General features: G+C 38.5%; 1 protein-coding gene across 1 annotated transcript; it reads right to left on the bottom strand.

Annotated features, from left to right (window-relative positions):
* Positions 1-1663: 1663 nt before the first annotated feature.
* On the bottom strand, positions 1664-16290 carry LOC149263149 (glycine-rich protein). The gene is made up of 4 exons (XM_089425827.1): positions 16097-16290; positions 3138-3241; positions 2043-2199; positions 1664-1955 (listed from the first exon to the last, which is right to left on the bottom strand). The coding sequence occupies exons 1-4, from the start codon at positions 16113-16115 to the stop codon at positions 1918-1920; spliced, it is 318 nt and encodes a 105-aa protein (XP_089281953.1). The 5' UTR covers positions 16116-16290; the 3' UTR covers positions 1664-1917.
* Positions 16291-22805: the final 6515 nt, after the last annotated feature.

The raw sequence follows: 22805 nt of genomic DNA, 5'->3' as shown, positions 1-22805 counted from the left end.
AGATATTTTAATATTATGTAATCTGATTTCAGTTTAATAAAATGAAGTGTTTTTTTAGTTTAAGAAAGCTTTAAAAAAGCATGAAAGAAAAGAAAAAGTGTTTTTACCGATTTAAATTACAGCTGATAAGAATATGCATCCCTCTCTATCCACTACATTTGTAAGTATCTTTCAAACACGTGCATGTACATATGCATGGTTGGTGCATCCCTCCCGCGCTATCATTGTCAAAGACCATTATTGCCTCTTGACCTTTGAAAAAAAACTAAAGCAAGGAAAAGTGACCTACTTAACCCTACCATGGAACTGTTAAAATAAAAATCCACGGCAGCAAAATAAAAAAATTTGGGATCAAACATTGTTATTATTACTGGTGAGAATATTCTCGGTCTAAGACCTCGTGACAATTTTAAGGGGGAGCGAGAACAAATGACCTTAGCCATTACATCTTTCCAACGTCCAATAGAGTGGATAGTAACACAACTCAATCTCCCCACCTACAGTAAAGGCATCTCCTCGACCTAATAGAATGAATAGCTAGACCATATTGTTGCCGTAACCTATACAAGCTGTCGGAGCCTCGCTTGACCACTCTACTGTCTCTACTACTGTGGCTATAGAGCATGAAAACTCAACAACACGTGGTTGTGAACATCAATACTTTTTTTAGCTAAATTAATTTTTTATTTCTTGCTTTTATACACTAGTTTTTGGCTAGTGTGATATAATTTTTAAGATGTATTGTCATTTGTCAATGAAGTCATTTTATTTTATGTGGATGCTTGACATTCTCCATTTTACCAGGAAAAGCAAGTGTGAAATAAATTTAATGACTTAAATAGATATGTCAATATAAAAAATTTACTCTGTTACAACGCTTTGCTCGGCACAAGGAAAAGAGCAAAAGATTCAATAATACCCATGTGATTCTGCAACCACTATTGGACAAAACTTCTAATTATGTTTTGAATGGAAAATTTGTAACACAATACTGAAGGGAAAGGCCTTCATGCTTGCTTTCAATTTGTCTTCATGCTTACCTCCCCTTTCAGTGCAGTTTGTCCACGACGCTCTTTTAATACAAACACCTAACCGTTACTGTGAAAAATGGGTGAAGCATCTTTTGGAGTGTTCCCAATGGCATTTAACCTAATACCCAAAAAATATTTGCAATTTCATGTGCCTTAACATTCCACTATTACCACACCTTCCAATTTTTGACCTTACACTTCCTGCTCCACAGAAAGCATTAACACAAACTGATTATTAAACATTCTACTTCATTCAAACTACTGACTTGTAATTTGCATTCCCTTCTTAACCAGATGCAATGCAACTTAGCAACAAAGGGCAGATCATTACTCCTGAACTTCTACCAGGGATTATATTTGGGTTTCAAGAAAGAATTGAATCAGGATTGACGGTATATGCAAGATCCTACATGTTAGGATGCCTCGCACATACAGAACTGGAGAAAAAATTTGCATCGTCACCTTTGACCGAGCACATAAGCAAACTTTCGCATAGACTATTATACAGCTAGGAGATATTTACAAACCAGTTCACATGCTAAATAAGAAGTATAAGGGCAATTTGTTTACCGCTGCTTTCAATCAAGAAACAATACATCTTATCAACCAATGTTTTTCAGAAACTAGATCAATTAAAGATTAAGGTACAGCTAAGCATCACTCCATATTATCAATAACAAGTTTAGCATTGAACATGCATAATAGCAGTCTCAAATAGAATGGCTATCATAATCAAATAGCAGCGCTTGACACTGCAATCATAGATATTTCAGGTATACTGTAGAATAAAACTTCCAAAATCTACACAAGCAGATTTGTTTTAATGTGCATTGACTATGCCCTAACAGATGCCACTCCCATGCTCAACCCCAAAACTGACACAGAGTTAGCCTCCACAACAGGAGCCACAAGCAGGAGCAGAATCTGTAAAATTCAATTTTAGTGTTAGATTCATCATTAAAGCTTTTGAGCGAGATTACCAAATAAATTTACTGCAGTTAAAAGACTCACTGTGATCGATCCCTCGAACATTATCCAAGCCACGAGGTGGTCGACGAGGACCACTTCCATAGGGGCCCCCACCAGAACCTCCACCCCCTCCAGGACCACTATCCCAGCCACCACCACGAGATCCAGACTTCTTCTTATATGACTCTGTTGCCTCCATCTACACAACAAATTGAACAAAATGACACAACCCAAAACATGACATCGTGTCCTTGGCAAACAGCAATTAAAATAAGGGTTTTTCATTTTGATACATCTCATCATTATTTAAGATGAACATACTGATAAAAGTACGGCAGCCAAAACAAACTTGAACTTCTGAGAAGGCCCATTAGAAGTTCATTTCTACATCTTCTATGTGCGTTCATATGTAAAGCCATTTCCTAAATCATACTATCTTTGGATAGATTAGTCATAAACGAGGAAACTTGAAAGAGTAACCGGGGTGCAATCCCCGGCACCTTCCCCGCCATATATTCATTTTCCAAAACAGTTCCGAGAATGCAGTATTTCCATTATATCAATTAAACTTGCGACTTTCATAAGATGACACTCACAAGAGTGTGGTCTATCCTGCAAACAAAAATCTAAAATTGATTTTCCTGGATGTGAGAATCAGCCAAATACACACTTGAATTTAAGATAACACTAATACTGCTAATAAAAGACCAATTAACCTGATGTAATCAACTTGCTGATGATTCTCCCTTCCCTATACTCAAAAGACTAAAATAGATTTTACTGAGCCATGGGGATCAAAGGCCTCAATAATATTGACTTTTCATAGTTATCTTTTCTAATTATGTCAAATACTTTCCACTTGCAAAATCAAACGCACTGATATGTTTTCTTTCCTTCTTGGTTCTACATATCTACTTATGTGATAAGAACAGTTCACTCTAAAATTTATCCACGGAATTCAAACAAAAAATATATGTATTCTTTAGGATGCATCCTATAGACGTTCAGAGATCACACTTTTGTTTCCCCTTTTTCCCTCTTTCATTAGCTACATTCACGAGGGAATTGCCCGTTTCATTGGTGAATGCAAAGAAAATAGCAAATAAAGAAATAAAGAAACAAGAAGTTGACACCTACCGAGAACATTGTTCTAATGAAATTTGCTATGAGATTCACTACAGCCCAAAAGAGTTCAACAATAAAACTCAACCTCCACATAGAACGCTTTGCTTTCACTGTCCCTGATGGCAATCAAACATCCAGTCCAGGTTAGTGATCTTGGACATAATCGATTAAAGGCCCCACTAGAATCCAAATTATCATCCCAACTTTAGTGATTCAGAAAAAAATAATATAAAAGTGAATGTTAAGTGACCGTCAAAATCTGTCTAACAAAAGCTAAAAGGCACAAATCAGACCTTTTTACAATTCAGGTTCCAACTTAGCAAATTAAAATGATCTATATCTTGTATAATATAACATTTGGTGCAAACTGTCCCTTCCGCACAAGGCAATACTTTAGCAGAACTCAATAACCTCAATATGGTCACGAAGAGAGTTACAGAAACAAAAAAGAACATCCAAGGTGTTAAAATATTTAATGTCTATTTGTGTAGAGATCAGAATAAAATTAGTTGTTGTTTATGTGCTTTAAAAAAAACAGATGTTAAAGGTTCTGTACATGCAAGTAAACCTAGAAAACTTAAATGCTATTTTATGACAGGACTGTTTCTGAGGACATATTTTTATCTTCAGTCACAAATTCTAAAACAATCTTGTTAGTTATATATATATATATATATATGCATCTTGATGGGGTGGCAGGAGAGGGAGGGATTCTCATTAATCCCGAAGGAATCATTGAATTTAGTTATGCTTGGGGGCTATGCCAAAAGACCAATAACCAAGCTGAAGCTTATGGAATGCCACTGGGACTAATCCTAACACATAGAAATGGGATAAAAAAGATTCAGGTGTTAGGAGACTCCATGATAGTTATAAGGCATATTATTAACACTTCAAATGCTAAGATCTCTAACCTGAATCAAATCATTATGAGAGCCCAGAACTTAATCATTGCTTTCGACCGGTGACTTTCTATCATGTCTTGAGGGGAAATAATCATGATGCTGACAGACAAGCCAATAAGGCAAGCCATCTAGAGGAGGAAAAATGTGTAATCAACGATGTCATGAGCATGACAAAAATTCCTTAATAAATTGAAGAGTATCATATGTAGGCTAGAAATAAAGCCTCAGTGGATAGATATGGAGGTGGAAAAGTTGCAACTATCATTCCATAATGAAATGAAGCCCCACCCTTCTCCCCCTAGCTCTCTCCTGTCATCTTCCCCCCCATCCTCCCCCTTCCTATCCTTTCCCCCATCCCCCCCGCCTCCCTTCCCCTTTCTCCCATTCCCCCTCCCCTTCCTCATTTCCCTCCCCTTCCCCCTTCCCTGTGGCCCCTCCCCTTTCTAACCTCCACCTTTGTGTTATAACCTCTGCCCTAGGCTCCTCCTCCCCCTGTCACATCACCCTCTACAAGCTCCTGCCAGCCATGCGGACTCGTGGCAAGCCAGACACCCAGACTCACTCGAAATGTGGCGTCCCATGGAAATTTTGTACCACACCTATTTCAAGAATAAGTCACAGCGTGCGGCCTCATCGTTTCGGCCCTAGTTCTTGGAGAATTGGGTGGCGCAACACCTCGGGTGCCTGCAAGGATTTGAGTTTTACGGAGCAAAATTTAATTCAAGACCTCAGTGAAGTTGGGCTCGTTCGTGGGAGAATTGTGGGAATGACTGATAAAGATCAGGAGCTTGGTGGGAAATTAATGGAGGGTGGATTTATGATGGAGTACTCATGGGATCTTGATTGCAGCAATCTCCTCGCTCATCTCTACATCACCTTCAAGTCAAATAGCAAGTATAAAGTGCAAACAAATATGTGGATTTTGTATGTTCTAAGGTTTGAGAGTGGGACGGTGGCCTCTACGAAACCCTAGTGGCTAGAGCCAAGGCTGCTGTGTATTAGTTTTTGTGTCACAGAGGTTGGGCGTTATGTTGTGAAGAGTCATAATGAGGGAAGGAAGGTTTGTCTGTCTGAGGTTTTGAAGAAAAATCAAGAAATTCTTAGCATAATTGGAAGGTTGCAAGTGTTGGGCTTGGGTTGTCTAGAGTGTTTGCAGTCGGACTGGATTTGGGACACCGGGTGGGTTAGTAATTCTCTCTAGAAGAGGGAGGAGAATTGGAGTCGGAGTGAGGTTGGACAATGCATTCTCGCCGAGGAGCAATGTAGTTTGTTGTGGGCGCGAGAGGGTGCCTGGCTATGGGAGATCGGGGAAAACAGTGCCAATTTCTAGAGATCGATAAAAAGTGCGGTTTTGGAAGCCAACATGCAGGGTTCTAAAGACAGTTCTTGGTTGGGCATGTGGGGAAGCCACAAGCCAAGGTCTGGTGGGCTGAGAGCCAGTTCCTCAGTGCAAGGTGGCAGATACAAACCCTCCTATCTCACTTATGTTCAAGATCATTGGGACCTGCGGGAAGCATTGTCAAAACTCCAACGCAACATGCATCAGCAAATGCATGAGAATATGACCATGCAAGAAAGGGAAATTGAGAAAAAGGAATGTATCAAGCAACTTGAGGACGCACTGCGTCATCAGCTGGAAAATTTGAAGCTCAAAGTGGATGCAAAAGAGGGTGGTTTGGAGGCAAATGTGGAGGGTGTGACAGACCAAGAGAATTCCAAAGACTCAGAAGAGGCCTCCCCGAGACTGGATCTAAACAGCCCAGCCCCTATGGATATCTGACCATCTCTGCATCGGTTTTGTTTTTGTTTTATCAAAACGATGAACTGTAAATGTATCTATCTCTTATTTCAATTCTATCAAAGTTATAGTTGTAGCCATCCCAAAATGGGAAATTTTTGTAAGCAGGATAGACATAGCTACTGCAATAGTCTAGATGGACCAAGAAATTTTTATCAGCTTGTTGAAGCAGTGATAAATCAATGTAAAGACCCGATTTTGTTGCGAATGGGCGCGACTTTTTTAATATAAACTATACTCATTCCAGTTAAAAGATATATATATATATGCATCTTGTTCAATAGGAAATCATGAAATTGAGGGAGATTCTTTTTTCAATCTGGAGCTTTATCCTATGCATGTATGCTCTGATATAATCCAACAATGGTATCAAAGTCATCATCAAGGCTAGGCTTGTCAAGAAGGTGAATTTCAGGCTGGGACGGGGGCGGTGCAGAGTCCAGACCAACAGTTGGAGAACACCAAACCTGCTCAGAAACATAAGAAAATCATTATATGTTGCAGGATAGAGAATTTTTTAGCATCACAACTGAGTTTCCAAGTGTTTGAGCTTAAAACCTACATTTTACAGGCCCAATAATCGGGTTTTGATGACTGTCTTGGTTTTCATGCTCAACCAATTGCCATAAAAGCTAGTTTTGTGTTTCTGAAGGCCAGTGATAAGACACTGATGTCTGACTTTACGTTGGAGAATACTAATGTTAAGTTATCAGTGTCTGACTTTGAGTCGCAAAGGTTTAACCAGGCGCTGAGCCGTGTTCTAATGGACCTTCTGATGTTACAAAATGCTGAGTTTGATACCCAACAATCTATTGGAGGGCTGATTTCATGTCCAGTAGAACTTTTGGAAAGCTTATTTTATGTCCAATATTGTTATAGAGGGCGATATTGTGCCCATCATATGTCCTGATTTTGTGTACCTTAGAAATATTTTCCAGAGTTTATTATCAGTCACTTCCTTGGGAATTTATATTATATGGCCGGAATTGTTCAAGGAATTGGTGTAAAATTGAATACACACAAGCTTTATGGCAAGAACTATGTTGTTTGAACTTTGCAGTCAAAGTCAAAAAACAAGGGTGTTGGGAGCGGAAGCCAAGTGCAAAGTGGAAGTGCCAATTTTCAAAAGACTTTCTCTTGCGAGCACTTTTATATCATATATGTCTTAATATATTTTGATGCCATATTCCAAAAAAGCATGCAGTATGTCAAATTCGTTGCAAAAAATATAACATAGATTTTGCATTACATGTAGAAAATTACTACATTTAAAAGAAGCTGCAAATGTAATCCATGGTAGATGAACAATAATCATTAAATCCTCAACCATCTAGCAGTTATAACTTACTACATTGTCATCAATTAATCAACAATGACATCAACCTTCACTGTTTCAAGTTTCAACAAATAACATTTTCATCAATAAACTGTAACAAATAGCATCAATCATGAAATGAAACATGGTCGCATCATCATGATCAACAGTTCAAACTAAGGCTATCATATAACATTGACAATGTATGCCATAATAAAGACCAATGATTCCAAGTTCTAGAACCTAAACTCAAAAAGACAAGTAATTCTCCTATCTACTAAAGTGTCCTCTTGCAGCTTGCCACAAGCAACTTCAAATTTCTTTTCCTGTAGGAAGCGGTTGTGAAACACCTGGGACAAGGTAGACAGCCCCCACACATCAGTGGAAGTTGTGAAGCTAACGCTTTTACATTCGGAATCCTGCTAGTGCCAACAATGGTAGTGGATGGAGATGGTAGCTCTGCTGCATGATCAACACTATGAGCTCCATTAGCCAAAGTTCAGCATCCAAGATCTCTAATACAATGTCTCCATCATCCAAATCATCCTCCTCTAAATTGTTGTTCCAAGCTGTACATGTTCTATCATTCTTCGCCACCTCATAAGAATGGGACAACAACCTCAAGTTGTGGTGCACATTAACCAAGCTTTCTGCCCGATTTACATTCGAGTTATTTCTCTTCACTATAGATACCCCAACACCTATCTGCAGAAGTGTCATTCACAACCAGTGGCTTTCTCCCAGCCAATTTATTCAATTCTGTGGTAGAAGTCGGAACCTCCATACGTGCTCCACCATTCTACAGGATTCTAATTTCTATTCTATTTTAATCTTTAACTGCATGAAAACTGGCAGACTCCAAGGCATTGACTTACAATTATAAACTCAATTCACCTCTTACTTGATCACATTCAACCTCATCGTAAACTAAATTGTCTAATGCTGTTATATACCATTTCTAATCCTCCAGATCCATGTGTGATTTTCTCCTAACCACACCTGCAGGCACTGATTTTCTCCTTTAAGGGAATCTTTTTGGGCATTAACAATATCATGTCAATAGGCTGAATGCAGAACATTGAATGGCATGGCACATACATAAAGAAACCTGCACATTTTTGCATCCACATTTGTCCTTGCTATTATGGTCAAGAAAATCTGCTATTGTTATATGCCATGTAGGGCAAGGATCCACTAGCATAGGGGAATGGGGATTGACCACCAAACATGCTACATGGAGCATCAAAATGAACCTTTGGTTATTTTTGTTTATTTTGTGCTTCCAATTCTTGTTTGTCTATCTTCCTTTGGTAATTTGGCATAGGTTGCAATTTGTAGATGCTTGGTTTCATCACCTGAAAATAACCCACAAAGATGCTTCCTCGGATGGGTATATGAACATATAAAAGCTATCTTACAATGGGAGCATGTAAATTTAGTGGTTCCACCTCCTTTCCCTCCCTCATGCTTTGCCACATACTGCCACAAGGTTGTTAAACTATATTTGTTTTTATTTTCGACATCCTTTTAGCATCATCATATCCTTCAACTTCTTTCTCCTCTCCACAGCCTGGGACATTCACCATGAAGATTCTCCTCTTCTTCCTCATCACTAGTGTTTCTCGTCAACACCATCATAACAAAAAGCAAAAGCATACACACCAGACCCATCATGCTTTTCGAGAAACCTTTAATAGTATGAAGGACAAGCAATAAGAAAGACTAGGAGATGAGAACATTCACCATCAAAAACATACAACACAAAGGGATTAAAAAAAACAAACTTAAAGCTTACCTCTTCAACTCCCTAAGAGAGGTTGAATGTCACTACGGCGATCTCCAAGCTCTCACAAATCCACTCCTCAACAAATAACAAGAATCCCACTCAAACCCTTGGCAAAGACGAGTAAAATGATTGATGGAATGAGACTGAATGGAGTGAAATAAGATTTTTATTCATCCATAAACCATAGCAATGAGTTTTGATGTCTATTGGGACATTCCCATGGGGGGCCCCACATGCAATAAAAATTTTGAAAAAAAAAATTATATGGGAGCATTCACTGAGCACAAGAACACTTTGAGGGAATTTTGATTTTTTAACGGCAAGTGTAAGTTCACTTAAGGAGCCTTCAAATATGTTGTGGAATCACTTCAAGAGCGCTTGGGAAAAATAATTCTAGGATCACTTTCAATAGAAACCCAGAGTGTCCTATTCTTTGTTGAAGCATGCTTTGGGTAATTTAGATCATGGAGCACACTCCCAAAGGCAATTCAAAGGCACCCCTACCTAAAGAGGACTTCAAAAGCAAGGATATGAGGGGGCACTTCAATATAGCTTTCATCAATATATTTGACACAAAAGGTAACTATAGAGTATTGGTGATAAAAAGGAACAACAACCTAAAAACATGGGTGAAGAAGAAGACTATATTGACAATGATAGATATGATATTTTAATCATTGGGATGTCAGCTTCAAACACCATCATTCCACAGCTGTCATAGAAAGAATGATATCTGGTAATGCTGAAGACTAGGTTCTAGTACAAAATAAGGCAAGTCAAAGCCCTTTTTGGACTCTACTCTGAATGAATTGCCTATTTCAATTTTTGTCACACAATAAGTCAATGACAAAAAAGATTAGACAAGATAGTGTCACCCAACACAAAAAGAAAACAAAAAGCATAGAAAACTACAAATGACATTAATACATTTATAATTTACAAAGTCATCACCGTCAATCTTAAAGGCTTTTAAGAGCTTATTCAATTTGCAAGACAAGGATTTTAAAGTCCAAGATTCTTCTAACAAAATTGAAGAATCTAACTCTATTTCTAAAATGAAAGTTATGAACCTAACTTGAGATATGATCAATAATTCTAACATACAAGACCTGACGAATGCAATCCAGATCTAATTCAATGCATAAAATTGTCAAATATCTAAAGATTGGTTAAAGATATTTATATGATCAAAGCATATGATTGATTGTGAATGCCTCCTTCCTGTTAGTGTCAGGTATTTATAGTTGGAAATATATAACTAAATCAAATGCATGTCACATCAACAACTTGGATCTATGGCTATCATAATCACTCCCTGTGCCAGTCTAAATCGTAGGCTCACCTTCTTCATATTTATAGTTGGAAATATATAACTAAATTAAATACATGTCACATCAACAACTTGTTGGCTCCCTTACGCCAGTCTAAATCATAGACTCACCTTCTTCATATAGCATTATTGTTGCAATCAATAAGAATACCAACGAATGGATGTCACTTATTAGGTTAGAAAGAGATCATGCCTCCACCCTTTATTAGAGATGATGACCCCTATCATCTCTATTGCTTCACTCAATCAACTCGACACTAACCTTGTTATCAAGTTGACTAAGTTGCACTAGTATTGACATGAGGATGGATCAAGCCACTCTGTTTTCAATATGATGACCCTCCATCATCTCATCCCTAAAATGTGGATAATATATCTTTGGGGTTATTCTTCTAACAATCATCTGCTATTCTAGAGTAGTTCACCTTTTCAGCCAAACATGATACAAAATTCAAATATCTTGATCTATTTATCATTTGCTTCTCTTGGCCCTAGAAGAGTGCTTTTCTCCAAAGATTCATCATTTCAGGCATCTAATTTATTATGGCTAGCTTCTTGATAGATTCTCTTGTCTTTCCTTCATCATCTAGCATATAGGCTTAAAAATCTTAACCTCTCTGCATAGAGCACAAGGTGTATACCCAACTAACTTGCATGGAAACTGATCCAAGTACAAATCTTCCATCTTTTTTTAAGTCAAGATCTTAAAGCAAACTAGCATGCTAATCCAAACCAATCCACACCTAAACACCCCAACATACCAATTGCCCTAATATGTCATTTCAACCCAAACTAATATCCAACCACGAAATAAAAGCAAAATTTGTAATAGATTGTCATATTAAGTTCTTAAAGTAATAACAGTGCTCCTTTATGTTTCCTTTGCCATACTTTCACTTAAATTTTGAACATTGCCATGTATAATTCTAGAATGTTTGACAGTGATTCCAACATCATTGAACTTCATAAGGAAAAAGTAGAATTCCAGATCCTTATTCAAAATTCAGTAAATTCACAATTTCAACATTTCAACATGTCAAGACTAGCAACATTGAAACATCTCAAGACTAGATTTCTGAGGGTATGGAATTGGCATTTAATCAAGACCACCATCACCTCTATGTACCTCAATGTTTGTTGTGTTGATTGAACTAATTTGTCATGACCTTAGTAAACACGTACCCTTCACTCGAGAAATTAGGCATGTTAAGCTTTCTAACATATTTTAACACTTGGATTAGCCAATTCATCAGAAGTGGAGGGTATTGACTTTTGGATAGGCAGATCCATAAGTAGCACAGCACTAATATTGATGTCCTTGGACGATCACGGCAAGGCTAAAGGAGGCAGGGAGTGCTTCTAATGATGAGAATCCCATATATGGGATGATTTTGACGATATGTATGTCTTTATTGTAGCATGATGTTTTTGGACTCTAGAGGCTACTTAGAGCCATGATGTTTGTGTATTTCATTTCATTAATGTATCACACCCGATGCCATTTTTCTAGATTCACCCTTACATGAAAAATTATTGGATATTTGGCGTCTAAAGGTTTGGATTTATACTGCTGTAAATGGATATATATGTATATGGTAAATTTTGAATATCTTATGCATTTTTTAGTAGATATGGTGACTCCAAAAATGTGTAACTTCCAAGTTCCAACCACTGACCCATATAGGACAGAACCTATGAACTATAGATGTTGTTAGTCATTAGACAAGCAGTTAGACACTTGGAAGAAGAATTAGAGAATGGCAAGGAAGTGTGTGTTGATAGATAGCTTCAACACCTTGTTATTATACAGGTTTCAGTCTGACATGTACAACGCCTGAGTTGGCTACTCAGTGAATGTACACCAAACAGCTTAATAGAAATCAGTAACCTGCAACTATACTAAGTCCCCTTCAAACCATTTATCAACAGTACCTTTTACTGAAGTTTACCAGACCTGGAGACAAGCATACATGGAGTTTTAACTCAAGTAACTCTTGGCATTTTGTTTGAGTATATTCTACTTTGACCCCTGAAAATGTCATAATGACACCTTTTCATAAGATGGGATCAAGCATGCCATTATAGAATTCACTGTTATTCACAAAGTGGTTGTAACCACCAAATTATCCTTGCGGATGCAGGTAGAGTTAGCCACCTGATCATAGAGGCAAATCTCAGCACCAACCCAACAATATCTATTCCTGTGTATCCATCTCCCCATCCTAGAAGGTCAGCAACCGCAGCAAGAAGTGGAAACAAGATGGGGCTCCCAAGATGGGGAAACAAGATGAAGTCCCAAGGATTTAGATTTCATTGATAATCACAAAGTGATTGTAACCACCAACTTCTCCTTGCAGATACAGGCTCAGCCACTCAGGTCAAGAATCAGGTCAACCATGTGGCCACCAAGTTGACCTAGCATGCAACGAGGGAAGGCACAGTTGGCCCCTGATTGTAAAGACGAATCCCAGCACCAAGCCAACAACAATATGTTCCCGTTTATCCCACGAGCCATCCTAGAAGGAAAGTGACCGCAGCAAGAGGTGGAAACAAGATGGAGCCCCCTACAGCCAGATGAACCTCCCAAGGATATTGGTTGGCCCATGAAAGAAAATGATGAGCCACCAACTTCTGCAGCCATGGTTGTTCCCAGTACCTGAGTTAGCAGACGTTTGGTCCTGTTTTATTGCAGTCTTCTAAGCTTTTTTGTGGGCAGTTTATCAAAATTGCTTGCCCTTCGAAAAAAATTAGGACTTTATAACACTAATTTTATAATGGCATTGGTGTTACTTTTATATGATGTGTGCATTAATCAAAATTTAGGCTTAGAGGATTGTAATTAATTAACCCAATTTTCACTCCTCTGTTATTTTCGCAACATGCTTTCTAAATTACTACATATTGTTCCATTAATATAAAATAAAAGCATGATAACCACGTGCAAACCTCTCATTTTCCATGGGAAGAAGTTAAGAACTTGTTACTCCATAGAACATTAGTGATCAAAGTGCATGTTATAGTCCAATATTTACTTGTACTTGAAATGTAGTATTTGAATAACGTAAATGTCAAGAGAGAAGACAAAGCTAAGAGCTCACACTTTTTATCTTGCGGTTAGTTCTATTTTGTTTCCTTATTGCATAAAGTTCACACTTATAGGGACTCTGCATCCCACAGAGATGGGTATCCCTACCTATCAATTTGTTATTATGAGGCCATCACATCAACGAGCACCTCAAAGCATCCTTGTGTGTGGTACTTAGAGGCGTGTCAACTTCTCCAAAAGGCATGCATCTCCCCAGCCATCTAGCCCCTTTCAAGTGATCTGTAGATGTGTCAAGCCCACTCTTGTCATCTAAGTAGGAACTAAAACAAACCATTTGAGAAGACATCTAGGGCACCTAAACTACACTGTTGAAGAGCATCAACCTGAAGATGTCTTCTATATATCACAAGTCTTGGAGTTACAGGATGGCATCATGCACACAAAAACACTAGATGAATGCTCTTAGGATTTCCCTAGGACAATTTCAAGTGAGCTCCCACAAACTTTGGAGAGAGATTGATCATCATCTATCATAACCAAACATGACCAATCAATTTTGCCAAAGAAAAAAAAAAGCATCAAATCTGCAGATGCCCTCTTTACTACAATATCAGAAGTCATTACTACCACCTTTACCAAGACTCAGTGGCTCCTCCACTTTCTTCCACTACTCCGATTAAAGATGCCTTGCAGTCTTCATGGGAGAGGTGCTCAAACACAAATCGCGGTGGTTGACTACCCATCTTGGCCGGAAACTCTAAAGAGGATTACTTCTTACTTCTAAGTTAACCCATTAGATCAAGGCAACAAGCAACAGGAAAAGGCCTAGCACGCTTTAGTGTTATACTTATCATGAAAACACATGAAGAGCAATCACTCTAGGATAGAAATTATGCATAGTAACCAAACTGACAGGCATACCAAATTGACATAGACCCGCAACTAGGCTTCTCTTGAGTTATTGAACAACCTCCCGATAAAGTTTCTTTCCCTCTACCTTGGATGGTGGGAGACCAAAGCTTCTCCCCGCTCTCCCCAAGGTCGTACAACTGAGTGCACTCATTCCTAGTCACTCACAAGAGATACCATCTGCCATGAAATCGCCTGATTCATAGTGATCGCTGACTCTCATAGTGAGCCCACATCTCAACCACCATCAAAACCAACATGTTTTGGCATCACCACTCCCTCTGTGGTATAGATACAAAATATTAAGTCTTGATAGCTATAATTGTATCATATCGTCCACATTATCTTATATTGTTGTTTCTGTTGCACTATTAGTTTATAACTTTATCCCTCTTAGCCTAGTTCTTACCTCCTTTAGCTTCTTTCTTTCCACATTGTTATAGAAGTTGCTTTTGCAATCCCACATTGCATTTGCACAAGATTACCTTTTAGTCGCCATGACCAAATTTTGTGGTAACTTTTTGGACATTAATGAGATTATCTGATCTTATTTTATCTTACCTCTCATATTTTGCGTCTGTTGCCCAATTTCATTGTTTGGCCTAAACTATCATATCGCAAAAGGCTTCTTAAATATGTACCGACTCATTGTATCCTCGAATTAAAATTATATATGTTGCCATTGTTTGCAGATCTTATATATCATAAATATATCTACATATATTAATGTTCAACTGTGCCTACAAAATAGCAAAGAATTTCCTGACACAGAAGATACGTCTAATCTTTTTCTTTTCGTCTAATGGATAGATTCAACATAGTGATCACCATTCAATTGCCTAATTTACGAGGTTAACATATCTCCAAAGCTTGTTCGATATTTGAACCTCCATTTGAAGTCAAACCTAATGCGTACACGTAACCATATCCTATCATATTATGCTAATCTATTTCTGCAATTGACTACATATAATATATAAAAATGGAAAACCAAAAGGACTGCAAATGAAATGAACATGCACGCGTATTCATTAAAACATCTGTTAGCTTATTGCTAAATTTTTCTCACAAAATAAAACATATTTCATTATGTTTTAGAAAGATACATATACAAGCCAGAATACAATCTAAAACTCTCCCCTGGAAAGCATACTCTTCAGCCCGCCAGTGCCACTGGCAGGGAAGGAGTTTATCATTAGCGAGGCATTTTTTTATTCAACAAACAATATGCTTCCATAAACTCGTGAGAAAAGATAGGCATCTTTAGTACGAGAAAGCTGCCAGAAAAATTCCCATAGTGTGCAAAATAATTTCATTTACAACAAACATTTCACCCCAATTGTCTAAGGGATCTTGGTTAGTTGCTGAAACAGGGGTTGTTTCAAACGTCAAAGTGATAATAAGTACAAGAAGTATTTTGTCTCATTAAAAAGCAAACTGAAACTTTGCCCAAACATCTAAGGGCTTTGCTTGAATTCAATAAGGGTTTGTACAAGCACCCTATAGAAGAAAACGGCCTAAATAGAAGGGAGAAGCAGCCACAACAACAATTTCTAAACTGGTTCAAAACCAAGGTATTTATCCCCAGATCGTGACAATTCAAAGTCATAAATCCCGTCTATGTACCAAAACAATTCAAATTCATGGAAGAAAAAGATCGTCACGAAAACAGGAACCCAGTTAGCGGGATCGTAGCGGCGATCGGATCTCCAAAAGACCAAAAACCATGTAATTCATACACATTTCTTTAATTCGATGACAGAGAAGAATTCAATATCCTTTTCGAATTTAACCCAGGAAACACAGAAAACTGCTGATGTATTCCCAGAAAAACCCAGATATGCAGAGATATACAGACAATTACGCAGGGCGTGAATGTTACCATTCTCGATATACGCCATGCCTAGCAGACGGTAATCCCACGCTTGTCTTCCTCCTATTCCTCGACAGAAAGAAAAGAAAGTCTGAAATAATAAATGGAAACGCCAGAAAACTAAAGAAAATAATGAATGGAAGCACCAGAAAAATCCAGAATAGTCCCAACGTAAACGGGATAGGAGGACGACTGGCCGTGCAAGTCACGCTGATTATTATAAATTATTTTTTGCCAACACATCTAACGACTGGGAAGAGTTTAGCTCCTTGTAAGGGTCCCCATTACCTTTTCTGAGCGTGTTCCATTTTTAAACCGATGGAAAGATTTAGTTTAACACCTCTTCAAAAGGTTTATGTGGTGTCAATATTTTCATTGCCTAATTCATATTTTGGGTAAAACTTTGGTCTCCATGGTGGATTTCATTAAGGGGAGGAAAAATTTTATAGATAGTTTTTTTTATATTTTTTTATTTATTTACTATTTAATAAAAATTTGGTGGTTAATTGTGAATTTTTGTATATTATACGACTGAATTTTGATTAATCGATGAAAAAAAAAGTAAAGATAGGTTTTTTTCATTTTTATACTTAATTACTAGCGTTTTTTAATTAAAATTTTAATTAAATAAATAAATATTTTTTAAATTGTGAAACCCTTTATGTTTACAAGTGTCAATGATGAGGCATTGGGAAGTATGGTAAAGGCTCTTCGTGACATGTATTACACAATTGTCAGCCAAGTGGATTACATGTGGAAAGTTTTGAAGAGTCATTTTAGTTTGTATTGTAGATTGATAACATTAACAACAACATAAATAATTGTGCTTTGGAAACCTGGTTGGAGGCTCAAGTGACGACAGTTGGGTACTTTGTGGCATTTATGTTACGATGGTAGTCAGGATTATTATGGATTTCACCTTAGAGTGGCTCCCCTTGTTATTGAGCTCGAGTCTGAGTAAGCTGGGAGATTTTGCGGCAATGGGTTGTGAGGTTATTCGTAAACTAGAGAAGTTGTGTGGTGATCACGGTAGGGTGGTGCGGGATAATGTTAGCCTTGGTGTGTGGGCATCGTTTGTGGCAGTCTTGTGGGTAATTCATACTTGACTTAAACTATTTGGCTCTAGTTACTTCTTTACTCTTGTTGTTTGGATTTTGTGGTGGGTCTGGACAAAGAGGTGTGGGATTTTAGTTTTGAGGATTGTAGGGCAGTGTCATAGCATGCTCTTGTCGCAGAATTCACAGAATTGTTGTGGTTTTGCATGGTTAAGGATGATTTCTAGATTGGTTATGTAGCAAGAGGTCGCTTTTTTCTAGTGGATATAGGGACTTGCCTTCCTGGACTCCTTTCTTCTTTTGTGGGAGGCACAATGGCGGTCTAATATTAGAGGAGTTTGAAGTGGCACAAGGCTATAATGTCTCATATTTGATTCCTGGCATGGACTCCCCAGTAACAACTTATCGAATTTGTTGTGAAATGGCAACAAGAAATTCCAGTTTAATTTGACCTTGAATTAAATTATGAATTAAATTTGGATTCTATCCTCATAGCAACTTAAAATAGTTAAATTAAGTTTATTAAACTTACTTAACTTAGGAAATTCGAGTTGGAAGTATTTTGAAAGTCATGTATATGTTCTCCCTACTTTGTAGGAGTCGAGTGTGAGTTAATTGTGAATTGTAAAATAGAAGACTCAGTTTCAAGAGTCAGTTCAGTTAAATTAGTTCTCGAACTGATTGAGAGAACTAACAGTGGGTTAACAATCAATGGTGACACTAATGAACTCCACCAGTGCTACTCTAGTTAACTAAATATTTACTCATCAGGGACTCATGCATGTTGATTTTGAGAAAGACCCAGTTGAGACTAGAGTGCAGGGACAGTGTACTATTTGTTTTATATTTTTCTAAGTTGCACTGATAGTGCATGCAATCGGGAACTGATCCTTGAGGAATTGCACTATTTTTAGAGGCTTTATTTCCCTTTAAATACAAGCTATCCTTCATAGGAATTACATTGGAATATAGACTTGGAGAGCGTGTTAATAGGCTGAGCTTTGGCCTTGAGCTTGCTTATGAGTTGGAGATTGAATTTGTTGAGTGTTGGGATTGTTCCAGAGAGAACACGCATTGTTATTTCATCTTGATTTTTCGGATTAATACAAAACAGATAGTGGGGTTTTGAGTTGTGGCTTTCCCCGGATATTTATTATGTTATGTGCCATTGATTCTCTTCCTCTATTGATTATTGTTTGCTCAATGTTTATGAACTTTTGCTATAAAGAGTAGAATGTCTCTTGCTTTAGCAAATTGCATTAGCTTGTGAATCTACAAGATTTTCTACATTGTATCGAAGCAAGATTTTTTTTGGGTCGAGAGTTTGCAGAGAAGATCTGAGAATTTATGTACAAATTTTTCAGAGGAAAATAAATAAATATTACAGATCTAGATTCCTTGGGAAAAGATACCCAAATTCAAAAAAAAATCAACCAAATCGGAGTTCGGATGAGGGAGATATTGCTGATTTAAAATCAACTCTTTAGAGGATATTTCGAAGTTTTGAGTTTTTGGGTTACGGGTGAAAATCGAATTTGCAATACATACTTCAAGATTGGCAGATGACATTCCATGGGTTGAGGTTGGAGTATGCCTTCAAAAGCAACTTGAATTTCATAGCCTGGAGGGACTGGACGGAGGTTGTGCTAGAATACAATGGCTTGAAGGAATTTGTTGAACAAGCAATTCCTAGGCCAGCAGCTACTGATGCACAGAACTTGGCCAAGTGGAAGAAGTGTGTGGCGAAGACAAGGAGGATAATCCTTGAGGGAGTTAGAGATCATATTGTCTTGAGTCTCCATGGAAAGGAAACCTTGTGTGCTATGTGGAAAACATTGACAAACTTGTATCAGGATAGCAGTGATCAAAGGAAGTTGGCATTGAAGGATAAACTTCATAAAATCAATATGGAGAAAGGCAAGACAATTCCAAATTCTTGACCAAGTTCACTCAATGTCAGGATGAACTTGGAAGTGGTGGAATCACAGTTGCCGAGGAGGATATGGTGAGTCTTTCTCTTCTTGGACTCCCAAAGAGTTGGCATAGTTATCAGGACTCTGTCAATGGTCGGGAGAAGCTGCTAGATTGGGAACAATTATGGTCGGATTTGATGCAGGATGAGATCAGGAGGAACACCAGGGATGGCTCTTCATCAAAGACTGATGATGAAGAGAATTGTGCCTTAGTGATTAAGGCGAGGAAGGGGAAAGGTAAAATTTCCCATTCCAAATCAGATTCTTATCATGGAGGTAAGAAGAAGGACATGACGAAAGTTAAATGCTTTCATTGTCACAAGATGGGTCACTTTGCTACAAATTGTCCATTGAAGAAGTCCAAGGAGAAGTCCTCGGGAGGAGCAGCGGGTGAGGCTTTGGCCTCCCAATTCGAATTGGACTTTTCCCTCATTGCATGCATGGTGTCTTCAATGATGGGAAGTGTTTGGTACTTAGACAGTGGAGCTTCTTTCCACATGACTGGCGACAAAGAGTTATTCAGTGAACTGGAGGAGAAAGATCTCAAGATGCATATCGAGATGGGTGATGACAGTAAGTATAGTGTTACTAGTGTGGGCACTATTACTTTTCAAAGGGAGCATGCGACTCCACTCACCTTGAAGAATGTTATGCATGTATCCGGACTGATGAATAACTTGGTATCCATTGCCATGCTTGAGGATAGAGGCTATGATGTGATCTTTTTGAAAGGAAAGGCATTCCTTCGACACATAGCCACGGGTCAAGTAAAGAAGATAAGGGTTCGAGTTCAGAATCTCTATAAGATAGAGGTAGCCGATTGTGCTACTTTGAGTTCAAAAGCGGAAAAGATGTTGAGCTGAGACATCGATGAGTTGTGGTATAGGCGATTGGGGCACTTGCATCATGGGGCTTTGAAGATATTGTAGCAAATCTCTATTGGTCTTCCCAAAGGTACACTTGATCAAGTTGATACATGATCCAAATGGATCCTAGAAAACCCTTTAAATCTTCAAAACCCAAAAACTTTCGCATAAGAAGAAGTGTTAGAACAGTCAAATAACACTATCAGGAGGCAAAAACATAAAGAAATCCTTGAAAAACAGAGTATCGGCAGTTTAAAGCAACTTTGAATTGGAGCCGTCGGATCTGGCCAATCAACGGTCTAGATTCGATCGGCAAATCGCAATCAGCGGTGGCAAAGGGAGGCTATCGGCGGAGACCACAAAGAATGCGCAACAGCGATCAGCAGGGTCAATGAGGACCATCAATCAAGCGCACAAATCGATGGCCCAAGTTGCATCGTAGTATCGCTATTGGCAAATGCAAAGGAGCACTTACAACGGCCCGGGGTATGTGCAATATGCGATTACGATCAGTCTCATCGCAATATCGCATCGGTACATTTCAATGGAGCAGGGTTGATAATAATGATGACAGCGATAGCTGGACCTGATAAAACTATGGACGATATTTGATAATATTTCAAGTCCGGAAATAATGATTTTTCAGTGTAAAACACATTTTCGTTAAACAAACAAAATACAAGGGATAAAGCGTCGATGCAATATTACGGACCCGAAAGGGTTTATTAATGTTTTTGAATACTATTTCAAGTCTGATATGAGTGGGATTTCAGCGTTTAATGTATTTTTTAATACAAAGGAAACAGGCAAGATTTCGGGTAGGCCGTGGGCGGTAAATGGTTTGGGTCAGGCTCCGCCCGATCCCATACAATAGCTGCCACGTGTCCAGGCTGAGGAGAGAGAAAACCACCCTCATCGGGTGGTTAACCCCCGTACGAAAGGGCCGCCTGAAATGAACCACAACCGTTGGATCTGGATCTCCCAGATTAACGGTGGAGATGCGATGAGCGGTATAAAGACAGACCCAATAGGAGTATAAGGTGGATTTATGGATATTTGAAGTCCGATAAACAACGTTTGGCGGACTTTTCCTGTGTTTGAACGTATTTCTCTGTGTAAACAGAGAATGGCGATTTCGAAGGATTTCAAAGGCCCGATGACCATTCTGTTATAGTACAAGTGGCCACCATCCCTGGAAGCATTTAGCAATGATTGCTAACACTCAGAAAGGGATCTGAGCGGACAGAGGTCGGGAAGCCAGAGAGCCCGAGAAGGTGAAATGAATAGACAACGCCGATTGGATTTAAAGCCACAGACAGAGAGCAAACAAGGACAAACAGTGCTGAGACAGAGTAACAGAGACAGAGAGTCAATGAGGAGAGTCTATGTACTCATAAGAGACTTGGGGGATCCAAGTAAAGCTTTATTGCTTTTGTATCTATTGTGTGAGACTCAAATTGAGCTCACTATTGTAAAACTCTGTTTTGAAGACATAATAGAGAGGTCACCACTGAAGGCTGGACCAGGAGACGTAGCCCAGGAGTGTTGAGTGAACTACTTATTAAACTTGTTGTGTTTAAGTGCGTTGTCTAGTATGTTTCTTTTACTGCTTCATTGTCTATGTATTTCACAATCTTATCGATCCATTGCACAAAATAACATAGGCATATCCAAGCACATGAGTCTATAATACCTTAATAATTGTCTAAGATCTCATTATCAGATCAAGTGGTATCAGAGCTTTAGGTTTGCTAAGGTTAGACAAGCTTGTGCTGGATTGTTGAATGCTAACTAGGTCAAAGCTCAAATTAGGAGAAGGAGAACTGGTTGAGACTAACTTAGAAATAGGAAGAGTCTATCCTAGGAGGAAAATGGCAAAGGAAATTCCCTTGGAATCAAACTCTCAATCCATGGATAGTTTCATGACCATGAGAGCCATGGTAGAAGAGATGTGTCGAGAATTCAAGAAAGGTCGAAGTGAAGATACTTCAACCTCCAAACAAGACAAAGGAATAGAGGAACCTCTTCCAGATGGCCATTCAGAAGGCAAAGGGAAAGGAAAAGAGCCTCCTCTATCAACACCTCCTTCTAGCCCTTTGATTAAATTAGATGTAAAATTTGATTTGCCAATATATGATGGAGAATTAAATGAGGAAAACCTAGATAATTGGATTATACAGATTTATGTATATTGCAGGGTGCAGAACATTGATTCAGAAAGGAGAAAGATTCAGCTGGCCAACCTTCGCCTTGGAGGAACTACCCTAGTGTGGTGGGAAGGAAGGACACAAGCTAATTTGAAGAAGCATGGTAAAATTCTTTCTACTTGGAGTGAATTTGTTTCTGCCATTAAAAAACAATTCTATCCACTAGCTTATATGTAGCAAGCAATGATGAGTTGGCAAACTCTTCGCCAGCTAAAAGGGCAAAGTGTACAAAGCTATACCCAGGAATTTAGAAAAAGAGCTTTAATTCTAGGCATTTCTCTAGACTCACCTAAAACTTTGTTGAAGTATATAGGTGGTCTACACAGCTATTTGAGGCACACCATTCTCATGTTTAACCCTACTAGCATAGATGAGGTATCCGTTCAGGCTACACATCTAGAGGCTAGAGGCAAGAATGTGAACCCAGAGATTAGGGAATCATCAAAACCCACTACAAGAAAGAACAAGGAAAAGAGGAAGCAAAAATGGAAGGAGAGGAAGACAGATACTGTACAGAAAGGCAAACCTTCATGCACTCACTGCAAGAAGGTTGGACATGATGATGAACACTACTGGTCTTTGCATCCGGAGCTGAAACCCAAGAAGTTCGAGGGCAA

This window comes from Pinus tabuliformis, chromosome 6 (genome assembly GCF_031772625.1).
Source record: "Pinus tabuliformis cultivar Carrire ecotype Pingquan chromosome 6, CPIR1, whole genome shotgun sequence".
NCBI lineage: Eukaryota > Viridiplantae > Streptophyta > Pinopsida > Pinales > Pinaceae > Pinus > Pinus tabuliformis.
Note: the sequence above shows the minus strand (reverse complement) of the source record. Positions and strands in the feature narration are given on the sequence as shown.